Source organism: Oncorhynchus clarkii, chromosome 10 (assembly GCF_045791955.1).
Source record: "Oncorhynchus clarkii lewisi isolate Uvic-CL-2024 chromosome 10, UVic_Ocla_1.0, whole genome shotgun sequence".
Classification (NCBI taxonomy): Eukaryota; Metazoa; Chordata; class Actinopteri; order Salmoniformes; family Salmonidae; genus Oncorhynchus; species Oncorhynchus clarkii.
This window is the reverse complement of record NC_092156.1, coordinates 74398076-74413075: the sequence shown is the minus strand read 5'-3', so window position 1 is coordinate 74413075 and position 15000 is coordinate 74398076. Positions and strand designations below refer to the sequence as shown.

The 15000-nt window shown below is 47.6% G+C and overlaps 1 protein-coding gene across 1 annotated transcript in view; it reads right to left on the bottom strand.

Moving 5' to 3' along the window:
• LOC139419344 (adhesion G protein-coupled receptor L3-like) overlaps positions 1–15000 on the bottom strand; it is a 187158-nt gene that overhangs the window by 163917 nt on the left and 8241 nt on the right. The window contains exon 2 of the mRNA XM_071169284.1: positions 13020–13233. Coding sequence (XP_071025385.1) covers positions 13020–13233 — 214 coding nt within the window. The remainder of the gene's footprint in view (positions 1–13019; positions 13234–15000) is intronic.

Below are 15000 nucleotides of genomic sequence, written 5' to 3'. Positions count from 1 at the left end.
CTCTGGGTCAGTACTCAGAACGTACTGCTCTGTAACAACAGTGGGTCAGTACTCAGAACGTACTGCTCTGGGCCAGTACTCAGAACGTACTGCTCTGTTACAACAGTGGGTCAGTACTCAGAACGTACTGCTCTGGGTCAGTACTCAGAACGTACTGCTCTGTTACAACAGTGGGTCAGTACTCAGAACATACTGCTCTGTTACAACAGTGGGTCAGTACTCAGAACATACTGCTCTGTTACAACAGTGGGTCAGTACTCAGAACATACTGCTCTGTTACAACAGTGGGTCAGTACTCAGAACGTACTGCTCTGTTACAACAGTGGGTCAGTACTCAGAACGTACTGCTCTGTAACAACAGTGGGTCAGTACTCAGAACGTACTGCTCTGGGTCAGTACTCAGAACGTACTGCTCTGTTACAACAGTGGGTCAGTACTCAGAACGTACTGCTCTGGGTCAGTACTCAGAACGTACTGCTCTGGGTCAGTACTCAGAACGTACTGCTCTGGGTCAGTACTCAGAACGTACTGCTCTGGGTCAGTACTCAGAACGTACTGCTCTGGGTCAGTACTCAGAACGTACTGCTCTGTAACAACAGTGTATCAGTACTCAGAACGTACTGCTCTGGGTCAGTACTCAGAACATACTGCTCTGGGTCAGTACTCAGAACATACTGCTCTGTTACAACAGTGGATCAGTACTCAGAACGTACTGCTCTGGGTCAGTACTCAGAACGTACTGCTCCGGGTCAGTACTCAGAACGTACTGCTCTGGGTCAGTACTCAGAACGTACTGCTCTGGGTCAGTACTCAGAACGTACTGCTCTGGGTCAGTACTCAGAACGTACTGCTCTGTTACAACAGTGGATCAGTACTCAGAACGTACTGCTCTGGGTCAGTACTCAGAACGTACTGCTCTGGGTCAGTACTCAGAACGTACTTCTGTGGGTCAGTACTCAGAACGTACTGCTCCGGGTCAGTACTCAGAACGTACTGCTCTGGGTCAGTACTCAGAACGTACTGCTCTGGGTCAGTACTCAGAACGTACTGCTCTGGGTCAGTACTCAGAACGTACTGCTCTGTTACAACAGTGGATCAGTACTCAGAACGTACTGCTCTGGGTCAGTACTCAGAACGTACTGCTCCGGGTCAGTACTCAGAACGTACTGCTCTGGGTCAGTACTCAGAACGTACTGCTCTGGGTCAGTACTCAGAACGTACTGCTCTGGGTCAGTACTCAGCACATACTGCTCTGGGTCAGTACTCAGAACATACTGCTCTGGGTCAGTACTCAGAATGTATTGCTCTGTTACAACAGTGGGTCAGTACTCAGAACGTACTGCTCTGGGTCAGTACTCAGAACGTACTTCTCTGGGTCAGTACTCAGAACGTACTGCTCTGGGTCAGTACTCAGAACGTACTGCTCTGGGTCAGTACTCAGAACGTACTGCTCTGTAACAACAGTGGGTCAGTACTCAGAACGTTCTGCTCTGGGTCAGTACTCAGAACGTACTGCTCTGTAACAACAGTGGGTCAGTACTCAGAACGTACTGCTCTGGGCCAGTACTCAGAACGTACTGCTCTGTTACAACAGTGGGTCAGTACTCAGAACGTACTGCTCTGGGTCAGTACTCAGAACGTACTGCTCTGTTACAACAGTGGGTCATACTCAGAACACACTGCTCTGTTACAACAGTGGGTCAGTACTCAGAACATACTGCTCTGTTACAACAGTGGGTCAGTACTCAGAACATACTGCTCTGTTACAACAGTGGGTCAGTACTCAGAACGTACTGCTCTGTTACAACAGTGGGTCAGTACTCAGAACGTACTGCTCTGTAACAACAGTGGGTCAGTACTCAGAACGTACTGCTCTGGGTCAGTACTCAGAACGTACTGCTCTGTTACAACAGTGGGTCAGTACTCAGAACGTACTGCTCTGGGTCAGTACTCAGAACGTACTGCTCTGTTACAACAGTGGGTCATACTCAGAACATACTGCTCTGTTACAACAGTGGATCAGTACTCAGAACGTACTGCTCTGGGTCAGTACTCAGAACGTACTGCTCCGGGTCAGTACTCAGAACGTACTGCTCTGGGTCAGTACTCAGAACGTACTGCTCTGGGTCAGTACTCAGAACGTACTGCTCTGGGTCAGTACTCAGCACATACTGCTCTGGGTCAGTACTCAGAACATACTGCTCTGGGTCAGTACTCAGAATGTATTGCTCTGTTACAACAGTGGGTCAGTACTCAGAACGTACTGCTCTGGGTCAGTACTCAGAACGTACTTCTCTGGGTCAGTACTCAGAACGTACTGCTCTGGGTCAGTACTCAGAACGTACTGCTCTGGGTCAGTACTCAGAACGTACTGCTCTGTAACAACAGTGGGTCAGTACTCAGAACGTTCTGCTCTGGGTCAGTACTCAGAACGTACTGCTCTGTAACAACAGTGGGTCAGTACTCAGAACGTACTGCTCTGGGCCAGTACTCAGAACGTACTGCTCTGTTACAACAGTGGGTCAGTACTCAGAACGTACTGCTCTGGGTCAGTACTCAGAACGTACTGCTCTGTTACAACAGTGGGTCATACTCAGAACACACTGCTCTGTTACAACAGTGGGTCAGTACTCAGAACATACTGCTCTGTTACAACAGTGGGTCAGTACTCAGAACATACTGCTCTGTTACAACAGTGGGTCAGTACTCAGAACGTACTGCTCTGTTACAACAGTGGGTCAGTACTCAGAACGTACTGCTCTGTAACAACAGTGGGTCAGTACTCAGAACGTACTGCTCTGGGTCAGTACTCAGAACGTACTGCTCTGTTACAACAGTGGGTCAGTACTCAGAACGTACTGCTCTGGGTCAGTACTCAGAACGTACTGCTCTGTTACAACAGTGGGTCATACTCAGAACATACTGCTCTGTTACAACAGTGGGTCAGTACTCAGAACGTACTGCTCTGTTACAACAGTGGGTCAGTACTCAGAACATACTGCTCTGTTACAACAATGGGTCAGTACTCAGAACGTACTGCTCTGTTACAACAGTGGGTCAGTACTCAGAACGTACTGCTCTGGGTAAGTACTCAGAACGTACTGCTCTGTTACAACAGTGGGTCAGTACTCAGAACGTACTGCTCTGGGTCAGTACTCAGAACGTACTGCTCTGGGTCAGTACTCAGAACGTACTGCTCTGTTACAACAGTGGGTCAGTACTCAGAACGTGCTGCTCTGGGTCAGTACTCAGAACGTACTGCTCTGGGTCAGTACTCAGAACGTACTGCTCTGTTACAACAGTGGGTCAGTACTCAGAACGTACTGCTCTGGGTCAGTACTCAGAACGTACTGCTCTGGGTCAGTACTCAGAACGTACTGCTCTGTTACAACAGTGGGTCAGTACTCAGAACGTACTGCTCTGGGTCAGTACTCAGAACGTACTGCTCTGTTACAAGTAAACAGCAATGAAGAGAACCTCTACAGTCTCCCACGTACACTACATGACCAACAGTATGTGGACACCTGCTCATCGAACATCTCATTCCAAAATCATGGGTATTAATATGGAGTTGGTCCCCCTTTGCTGCTATAACAGCCTCTACTCTTCTGGGAAGGCTTTCCACTAGATGTTGGAACATTGCTGCTATAACAACCTCCACTCTTCTGGGAAGGCTTTCCACTAGATGTTGGAACATTGCTGTTATAACAGCCTCCACTCTTCTGGGAAGGCTTTCCACTAGAAGATTGAACATTGCTGCAGGGACTTGCTTCCATTCAGCCACAACAGCATTAGTGAGGTCGGGCTCTGATGTTGGGCGATTAGGCCTGGCTCGTAGTCAGCATTCCAATTCATCCCAAAGGCATTCGATGGGGTTGAGGTCAAGGCTCCGTGCAAGCCATTCAAGTTCTTCCATACCGATCACGGCAAACTATTTCTGTATTGAACTCACTTTGTGTACAGGGGCATTGTCATGCTGAAACAGGAAAGGGCCTTCCTCAAACTGTTGCCACAAAGTTGGAAGCCCAGAATCATCTAGAATGTCATTGTTATGCTGTAGAGTTAAGATTTCCCTTCACTGGAACTAAGGGGCCCAAACCATGACAAACAGCCCCAGACCATTATTTCTCCTCCGCCAAACTTTACAGTTGACACTATGCATTAGGGCAGGTAGCGTTCTCCTGGCATCTGCCAAAACCAGATTCGTCTGAAATGTGATTCATCACTCCAGAAAACGCATTTCCACTGCTCCAGAGTCCAATGGCGTTGAGCTTTACACCACTCCAGACAACGCTTGGCATTGTGCATGGTGATCTTAGGCTTGTGTGCAGCTGCTCGGCCATGGAAACCCATTTCATGAAGCTTCCGATGAACAGTTCTTGTCATGAACAGTTCTTGTGCTGACGTTGCTTCCAGAGGCAGTTTGGAACTCGGTAGTGAGTGTTGCAACCGAGGAATATACTATTTTTACGCACTATGTGTTTCAGCACTCGGCGGTCCCGTTCTGTGGACTTGTGTGGTCTATCACTTCACAAATGAGCCGTTGTTGCTCCTAGACGTTTCCACTTCACAATAACAGCACTTACAGTTGACCAGGGGGCAGCTCTAGCAGGGCAGACATTTTACAAAACTGACTTGTTGGAAAGATGGCATCCTACGACGATGCCACGTTGAAGGTTACTGAGCTCTTCAGTAAAAGGCCATTCTACTGCCAATGTGTGTCTATGGAGATTGCATGGCGGTGTGCTCAATTTTATACATCTGTCAGCAATGTGTGTGGCTGAAATAGATGAATCCACTAATTTGAAGGGGTGTCCACATTCTGCTGTATACATAGTGTACATGACACACACACTACACACACACACTACACTCACTACACACACACTACACTTACTACACACACACACACACACACTACACACACTACACACTACACACACACACACACACACACTACACGTGCACTACACACACTACACACTCAACACACACTACACACAATACACACACAAAACACACATACTAAACATACTACACACACAACACACACACAACACACACTAAACCCACTACACACACAACACACACTAAACCCACAACACACAACACACCCACTAAACACACTACAAACACACTACACACACTACACACACACTAAACCCACAACACACACTAAACACACTACACACCGTCTGGTGCTGTGAAGGCTGAGACAGAGTTCTACAGAGACAGGCTGCCGGAGGAGGTTGACCATGCTGGAGAGGTTACGAGTCAGTAGTGTGTGTGAGTGTGTGTATGTGTGTGAGTGTGTGAGTGTGTATGTTGGAGTTTGACACACACACACACACTCTTCAGTGAGTGCCAGAGCCTCCAGGGGCCAGAGGTGCCAATGATTATTGGGCTAGGGCCAGACCAGGGGCAGCCTCCAGCCATCCATCCTGGCACAGGTGGCCCTAACTGGGGCCAAGGCCAAATTGAGGCCCCTGCTTCGCCACGGGCCTTGGCCCACAGCCCCACGCAACTCTCATCTGAACCACACAGGGAGATGGAGGGAAATGGAGGAAGAGGAGAGGGGGGGTGAGGGAAAGGAGGAGAGAGGAGAGAGATGGAGGAAGAGGAGAGGGGGGGTGAGGGAAAGGAGGAGAGAGGAGAGAGATGGAGGAAGAGGAGAGGGGGGTGAGGGAAAGGAGGAGAGAGGAGAGAGGAGAGATGGAGGAAGAGGAGAGGGGGGGTGAGGGAAAGGAGGAGAGAGAAGAGAGGAGAGAGATGGAGGAAGAGGAGAGGGGGGGTGAGGGAAAGGAGGAGAGAGAAGAGAGGAGAGAGATGGAGGAAGAGGAGAGGGGGGTGAGGGAAAGGAGGATAGAGGAGAGAGATGGAGGAAGAGGAGAGGGGGGGTGAGGGAAAGGAGGAGAGAGATGGAGGAAGAGGAGATGGGGGGTGAGGCAAAGGAGGAGAGAGAAGAGAGGAGAGAGATGGAGGAAGAGGAGAGGGGGGGTGAGGGAAAGGAGGAGAGAAGAGAGAGATGGAGGAAGAGGAGAGGGGTGAGGGAAAGGAGGAGAGAGGAGAGAGATGGAGGAAGAGGAGAGGGGGGTGAGGGAAAGGAGGAGAGAGAAGAGAGGAGAGAGATGGAGGAAGAGGAGAGGGGGGGTGAGGGAAAGGAGGAGAGAGGAGAGAGATGGAGGAAGAGGAGAGGGGGGGTGAGGGAAAGGAGGAGAGAGAAATTAAAACAAGAAAGCGGGAATGGTGAAGGGAGGATGAGATGAGGGAGAGGAGAGAGAAGGAGGGAGCGGGTGGAGAGAGGAGATAGATGGTGGGAGAGAGAGATGGAGGGAGAGAGGAGAGAGATGGAGGGAGAGAGGAGAGAGATGGTGGGAGAGAGAGAGATGGAGTGAGAGAGGAGAGAGATGGAGGGAGAGGAGAGAGATGGAGGGAGACAAGAGCGAGATGAGAGAGATGGTGGGAGAGAGAGAGATGGAGGGAGAGGAGAGAGAAGGAGGGAGAGGGTGGAGAGAGGAGAGAGATGGTGGGAAAGAGAGATGGAGTGAGAGAGGAGAGAGATGGAGGGAGAGAGGAGAGAGATGGAGGGAGCGGGTGGAGAGAGGAGAGAGAGAGAGATGGAGGGAGAAAGAGATGGAGGGAGCTGGTGGAGAGAGATGGTGGGAGAGAGAGAGGTGGAGGGAGAGAGGAGAGAGATGGAGGGAGAGAGAGAGAGATGGAGTGAGAGAGGAGAGAGATGGAGGGAGAGAGAGATGGAGGGAGCGGGTGGAGAGAGGAGAGAGATGGTGGGAGAGAGAGAGGTGGAGGGAGAGAGGAGAGAGATGAGGGAGAGAGAGGTGGAGGGAGAGAGGAGAGAGATGGAGGGAGACAAGAGCGAGATGAGGGAGAGGAGAGAGATGGAGGGAGCGGGTGGAGAGAGGAGAGAGATGGAGGGAGAGAGGAGAGCGATGGAGGGAGAGGAGAGAGATGGAGGGAGCGGGTGGAGAGAGGAGAGAGATGGAGGGAGACAAGAGCGAGATGAGGGAGAGGAGAGAGATGGAGGGAGCGGGTGGAGAGAGGAGAGAGATGGAGGGAGACAAGAGCGAGATGAGGGAGACAAGAGCGAGATGAGGGAGAGGAGAGGGATGGAGGGAGCGGGTGGAGAGAGGAGATAGATGGTGGGAGAGAGAGAGAGAAATGGAGGGAGAGGACCGTGAAGAGGGAGTGAGGGAGGGGGCAGAGGAGAGGGAGTGAGGGAGTGAGGGAGGGGAGAGAGGAGAGGGAGTGAGGGACGGGAGAGAGGAAAGGGAGTGAGGGAGGGGAGAGAGGAGAGGATAATAAATGAGGAAGGAGGAGAGGGGGAGAAAGGGAGGAAGAACTCTCTCTCATCTTTTTGTTGAAGTGTTTTTCCAATGTGCAGCGGGACTTGTATCAGAGAGAGAGATACAGAGAGGAATGTGTGGGAGAGAAGTGGGGGGTTTAAGATCCAAAAGTAATATTTAAACATTGGCAGGAATACGGGTGTCTACAGTGTGTGTGTGTGTGTGTGTGTGTGTGTGTGGTAAGATAGTTCCATTGTTCTCTCCTTAACTAAAACCAAGTTGTTGAGGTGTTGTTTAGAGTAAACCTCCTCCCCAGATCACTTCATCACCTCCTATCCAGAGCTATACAGACCCCACACACCACACCAGCACCAAGCCTCACAGTCCTCTCACTGTTCTCTGTCTACAATGGAACAGCCCAGTGTTCTATCAATTATATTACAACAGCCCAGTGTTCTATCAATTATATTACAACTACCCAGTGTTCTATCAATTCCATTAGAACAGCCCAGTGTTCTATCAATTATATTACAACTACCCAGTGTTCTATCAATTCCATTACAACTGCCCAGTGTTCTATCAATTATATTACAACTGCCCAGTGTTCTATCAATGATATTACAACTACCCAGTGTTCTATCAATTCCATTACAACTGCCCAGTGTTCTATCAATTATATTACAACTACCCAGTGTTCTATCAATTCCATTACAACTGCCCAGTGTTCTATCAATTATATTACAACTGCCCAGTGTTCTATCAATTATATTACAACTACCCAGTGTTCTATCAATTATATTACAACTGCCCAGTGTTCTATCAATTCCATTACAACAGCCCAGTGTTCTATCAATTATATTACAACTACCCAGTGTTCTATCAATTCCATTACAACTGCCCAGTGTTCTATCAATTATATTACAACTACCCAGTGTTCTATCAATTCCATTACAACTGCCCAGTGTTCTATCAATTATATTACAACTGCCCAGTGTTCTATCAATTATATTACAACTACCCAGTGTTCTATCAATTATATTACAACTGCCCAGTGTTCTATCAATTATATTACAACTGCCCAGTGTTCTATCAATTCCATTACAACTACCCAGTGTTCTATCAATTCCATTACAACTGCCCAGTGTTCTATCAATTCCATTACAGCTGCCCAGTGTTCTATCAATTATATTACAACAGCCCAGTGTTATATCAATTCCATTACAGCTGCCCAGTGTTCTATCAATTCCATTAGAACAGCCCAGTGTTCTATCAATTCCATTAGAACAGCCCAGTGTTCTATCAATTCCATTAGAACAGCCCAGTGTTCTATCAATTCCATTACAACTGCCCAGTGTTCTATCAATTCCATTACAACTGCCCAGTGTTCTATCAATTCCATTACAACTGCCCAGTGTTCTATCAATTCCATTACAACTGCCCAGTGTTATATCAATTCCATTACAACTGCCCAGTGTTCTATCAATTATATTACAACTACCCAGTGTTCTATCAATTCCATTACAACTGCCCAGTGTTCTATCAATTCCATTACAACTGCCCAGTGTTCTATCAATTATATTACAACTGCCCAGTGTTCTATCAATTCCATTACAACTGCCCAGTGTTCTATCAATTATATTACAACTACCCAGTGTTCTATCAATTCCATTACAACAGCCCAGTGTTCTATCAATTATATTACAACTACCCAGTGTTCTATCAATTCTATTACAACAGCCCGGTGTTCTATCAATTCCATTACAACTGCCCAGTGTTCTATCAATTATATTACAACTACCCAGTGTTCTATCAATTCCATTACAACTACCCAGTGTTCTATCAATTATATTACAACTACCCAGTGTTCTATCAATTCCATTACAACTGCCCAGTGTTCTATCAATTCCATTACAACTGCCCAGTGTTCTATCAATTATATTACAACTGTCCAGTGTTCTATCAATTATATTACAACTACCCAGTGTTCTATCAATTCCATTACAACTGCCCAGTGTTCTATCAATTCCATTAGAACAGCCCAGTGTTCTATCAATTCCATTAGAACTGCCCAGTGTTCTATCAATTCCATTAGAACAGCCCAGTGTTCTATCAATTACATTACAGCTGCCCAGTGTTCTATCAATTCTATTAGCCCATTACAACAGCCCAGTGTTCTATCAATTCCATTAGAACTGCCCAGTGTTCTATCAATTCCATTAGAACAGCCCAGTGTTCTATCAATTACATTACAGCTGCCCAGTGTTCTATCAATTCTATTACAACTGCCCAGTGTTCTATCAATTCCATTACAACTGCCCAGTGTTCTATCAATTATATTACAACTGCCCAGTGTTCTATCAATTATATTACAACTACCCAGTGTTCTATCAATTCCATTACAACTGCCCAGTGTTCTATCAATTATATTACAACTGCCCAGTGTTCTATCAATTATATTACAACTACCCAGTGTTCTATCAATTCCATTACAACAGCCCAGTGTTCTATCAATTCCATTACAACTGCCCAGTGTTCTATCAATTCCATTACAACTACCCAGTGTTCTATCAATTATATTACAACTACCCAGTGTTATATCAATTCCATTAGAACAGCCCAGTGTTCTATCAATTCCATTACAACTACCCAGTGTTCTATCAATTCCATTACAACTGCCCCGTGTTCTATCAATTATATTACAACTACCCAGTGTTCTATCAATTATATTACAACTGCCCAGTGTTCTATCAATTCCATTAGAACAGCCCAGTGTTCTATCAATTATATTACAACTACCCAGTGTTCTATCAATTCCATTACAGCTGCCCAGTGTTCTATCAATTCCATTAGAACAGCCCAGTGTTCTATCAATTCCATTAGAACAGCCCAGTGTTCTATCAATTCCATTACAACTGCCCAGTGTTCTATCAATTCCATTAGAACTGCCCAGTGTTCTATCATTTCCATTAGAACTGCCCAGTGTTCTATCAATTCCATTACAACTGCCCAGTGTTCTATCAATTCCATTAGAACTGCCCAGTGTTCTATCATTTCCATTAGAACTGCCCAGTGTTCTATCAATTCCATGACAACTGCCCAGTGTTCTATCAATTCCATGACAACTGCCCAGTGTTCTATCAATTCCATGACAACTGCCCAGTGTTCTATCAATTCCATTACAACTGCCCAGTGTTCTATCAATTCCATTAGAACTGCCCAGTGTTCTATCATTTCCATTAGAACTGCCCAGTGTTCTATAAATTCCATGACAACTGATGAGACAGTCCTTTGTGACACTCAAAACGACAGCCCAGTCTAAATACAGAATTTCAAATAGAAAAGGATGTAAATAGAGAGGAATGAAGAACAAGAAGAGACCATTCAAAGACATCAGAATTCCCAGGCAGCCATTTTGAATTTAGCATAAGAATCATCTCCTCAACAGCACAACATTCCTTAAGTGAAGTCCCTCTATAATCACCACACATAATAAGTGGAACTTTCATGGCAGCATCTCCGTTTCCCCTTCAACCCTGTGTATCCCTATGGGGGAGGGAATATGGGAGCACACAGATAGCAGCTGGGCCCATAGGGCTCTGGTCACTAGTAGTTCACTATGTAGGGAATAGCGGAAAATTTGGGTGATTCCCTCTGGCTCATATAACTGGAGCTAACAGTCTGCTCTAGCCTCCGGGTGTGTGTGTGTGTGTGTGTGTGTGTGTGTGTGTGTGTGTGTGTGTGTGTGTGTGTGTGTGTGTGTGTGTGTGTGTGTGTGTGTGCATGCGTGCGTGCATGAATTATGGATAGCTAGAACCACACACTGCATCTGTCTGAGCAGGTGGCCGGCCAGGCCAAAGCAACCGCAGGCAGAGCTGCACAGCATGATGGAAAGGTGCCTATGATAGAGAGAGAGAAATGGAGGGGGAGGATAGAGAGGGGGCGGTGATGATAGGGATATGGGAGGGAGAAGGAGAGGAGAAAGAGGACCAGGGAGAGGAGAGAGAGGAATAGTGAGAGGAGAGAGAGGACCAGGGAGAGCAAAGAGAGGACCAGTGAGAGGAGAGAGGACCAGGGAGAGGAGAGAGAGGAATAGTGAGAGGAGAGAGAGGAATAGTGAGAGGAGAGAGAGGACCATGGAGAGCAAAGAGAGGACCAGGGAGAGGAGAGAGAGGACCAGGGAGAGGAGAGAGAGAGAGGTCAGGGAGAGGAGAGGAGAGGAGAGGAGAGGAGAGGAGAGGAGAGGAGAGGAGAGGACCAGGGAGAGGAGAGAGAGGACCAGGGAGAGGAGAGAGAGTACCAGGGAACTGAGAGAGAGGACCAGGGAAATGAGAGAGAGGACCAGGGAAATGGAGAGAGAGGACCAGGGAGAGGGGAGAGAGAGAGGACCAGGGAAATGAGAGAGAGGACCAGGGAATGGAGAGAGAGGACCAGGGAGAGGGGAGAGAGAGGGGACCAGGGAGAGGAGAGAGAGGAATAGGGAGAGGAGAGAGAGAGAGAGGACCAGGGGTAGCAGAGATAGGACCAGGGAGAGGAGAGAGAGGACCAGGGAGAGAAGAGAGAGAGAGAGAGGCCTGGGAGAGGAGAGGAGAGAGAGGACCAGGGAGAGGAGAGGAGAGTGAGGGCCAGGGAGAGGATAGGAGAGAGAGGACCAGGGAGAGGAGAGGAGAGAGAGGACCAGGGAGAGGAGAGAGAGAGGCCAGGGAGAGGGGAGAGAGAGGACCAGGGAGAGGAGAGAGAGGCCAGGGAGAGGAGAGGAGAAGAGAGATGACCAGGAAAAGAGGAGAGGAGAGAGAGGACCAGCGCGAGGAGAGAGTGGGGACCAGGGAGAGGTGAGAGAGAGGCCAGGGAGAGGAGTGGAGAGAGAGGACCAAGGAGAGGAGAGAGAGGCCAGGGAGAGGAGAGCGAGGCCAGGGAGAGGAGAGAGAGGACCAAGGAGAGGAGAGAGAGAGGACTAGGGAGAGGGGAGAGAAAGCACCAGGGAGAGGAGAGAGAGGACCAGGGAGAGGAGAGAGAGGCCAGGGAGAGGAGAGGAGAGAGAGGACCAGGGAGAGGAGAGGAGAAGAGAGAGGACCAGGAAAAGAGGAGAGCACTAGATAAAGAAGGAGGAAGCTGTTAGCTGTGCTTTAGTCTGCCCACAGCACCAGCTAGAAACACCATTCCAGATCTGCATATCTAACCTTGAACAATTCAGTCTGAGAACAGATTGACCGTCTCATCTATACAGTACATCGTCAGACATAGAACTATAATTCTAGATCAGCTCACCTGAGCTGACATGATCTTCAACGGATGGATAGATGAACAGACAGACAGACAGACAGACAGACAGACAGACAGACACAGAACTATAATTCTAGATCAGCTCACCTGAGGGACATGATCTTGTACGGATGGATAGATCAACAGACAGACAGACAGACAGACAGACAGACAGACAGACAGACAGACACAGAACTATAATTCTAGATCAGCTCACCTGAGGGACATGATCTTGTACGGATGGATAGATGAACAGACAGACAGACAGACAGACAGACAGACAGACAGACAGACAGAGAGACAGACAGACAGACAGACAGACAGACAGAGAGACAGACAGACAGACAGACAGACGTAGAACTATAATTCTAGATCAGCTCACCTGAGGGACATGATCTTGTACGGATGGATAGATGAACAGACAGACAGACGTAGAACTATAATTCTAGATCAGCTCACCTGAGGGACATGATCTTGTAGGCGTCGGGCAGGTAACATCTAGTATTCTCCATCTGCGCTGGGTCCGAGTCACAGATCTTGTCGTCGGTGCGTCCGTAGTTGGCGCTGTCAATCATGATGACGTCTGTGCCGGGGCAGCGTAGCTCGATGGGGTAGGACTCACAGGACAGTTCCCTACGGACCACCGCCATGGGGACAGGGGCTCGACTCACCGCTGTGTAGAGAAGACATATAGACAGGTAAATATAAACACACCTAGTCTCTCTCTGTCTCTCTGAACATATAAACAGTGGACCCTGGTATTAGTTACATCTTGTAGAGAGAGGGAGGAGACATAGACAGGACCCTGGTATTAGTTACATCTTGTAGAGAGAGGGAGGAGATATAGACAGGACCCTGGTATTAGTTACATCTTGTAGAGAGAGGGAGCAGACATAGACAGGACCCTGGTATTAGTTACATCTTGTAGAGAGAGGTAGGAGACATAGACAGGACCCTGGTATTAGTTACATCTTGTAGAGAGAGGGAGGAGATATAGACAGGACCCTGGTATTAGTTACATCTTGTAGAGAGAGGGAGGAGATATAGACAGGACCCTGGTATTAGTTACATCTTGTAGAGAGAGGGCGGAGATATAGACAGGACCCTGGTATTAGTTACATCTTGTAGAGAGAGGGAGGAGATATAGACAGGACCCTGGTATTAGTTACATCTTGTAGAGAGAGGGAGGAGATATAGACAGGACCCTGGTATTAGTTACATCTTGTAGAGAGAGGGATGAGATATAGACAGGACCCTGGTATTAGTTACATCTTGTAGAGAGAGGGAGGAGATATAGACAGGACCCTGGTATTAGTTACATCTTGTAGAGAGAGGGAGGAGATATAGACAGGACCCTGGTATTAGTTACATCTTGTAGAGAGAGGGAGGAGATATAGACAGGACCCTGGTATTAGTTACATCTTGTAGAGAGAGGGAGGAGATATAGACAGGACCCTGGTATTAGTTACATCTTGTAGAGAGAGGGAGGAGATATAGACAGGACCCTGGTATTAGTTACATCTTGTAGAGAGAGGGAGGAGATATAGACAGGACCCTGGTATTAGTTACATCTTGTAGAGAGAGGGAGGAGATATAGACAGGACCCTGGTATTAGTTACATCTTGTAGAGAGAGGGAGCAGATATAGACAGGACCCTGGTATTAGTTACATCTTGTAGAGAGAGGGAGGAGATATAGACAGGACCCTGGTATTAGTTACATCTTGTAGAGAGAGGGAGGAGATATAGACAGGACCCTGGTATTAGTTACATCTTGTAGAGAGAGGGAGGAGATATAGACAGGACCCTGGTATTAGTTACATCTTGTAGAGAGAGGGAGGATATATAGACAGGACCCTGGTATTAGTTACATCTTGTAGAGAGAGGGAGGAGATATAGACAGGACCCTGGTATTAGTTACATCTTGTAGAGAGAGGGAGGAGACATAGACAGGACCCTGGTATTAGTTACATCTTGTAGAGAGAGGGAGGAGACATAGACAGGACCCTGGTATTAGTTACATATTGTAGAGAGAGGGAGGAGATATAGACAGGACCCTGGTATTAGTTACATCTTGTAGAGAGAGGGAGGAGACATAGACAGGACCCTGGTATTAGTTACATCTTGTAGAGAGAGGGATGAGATATAGACAGGACCCTGGTATTAGTTACATCTTGTAGAGAGAGGGAGGAGACATAGACAGGACCCTGGTATTAGTTACATCTTATAGAGAGAGGGATGAGATATAGACAGGACCCTGGTATTAGTTACATCTTGTAGAGAGAGGGAGGAGATATAGACAGGACCCTGGTATTAGTTACATCGTGTAGAGAGAGGGAGGAGATATAGACAGGACCCTGGTATTAGTTACATCTTGTAGAGAGAGGGAGCAGACATAGACAGGACCCTGGTATTAGTTACATCTTGTAGAGAGAGGTAGGA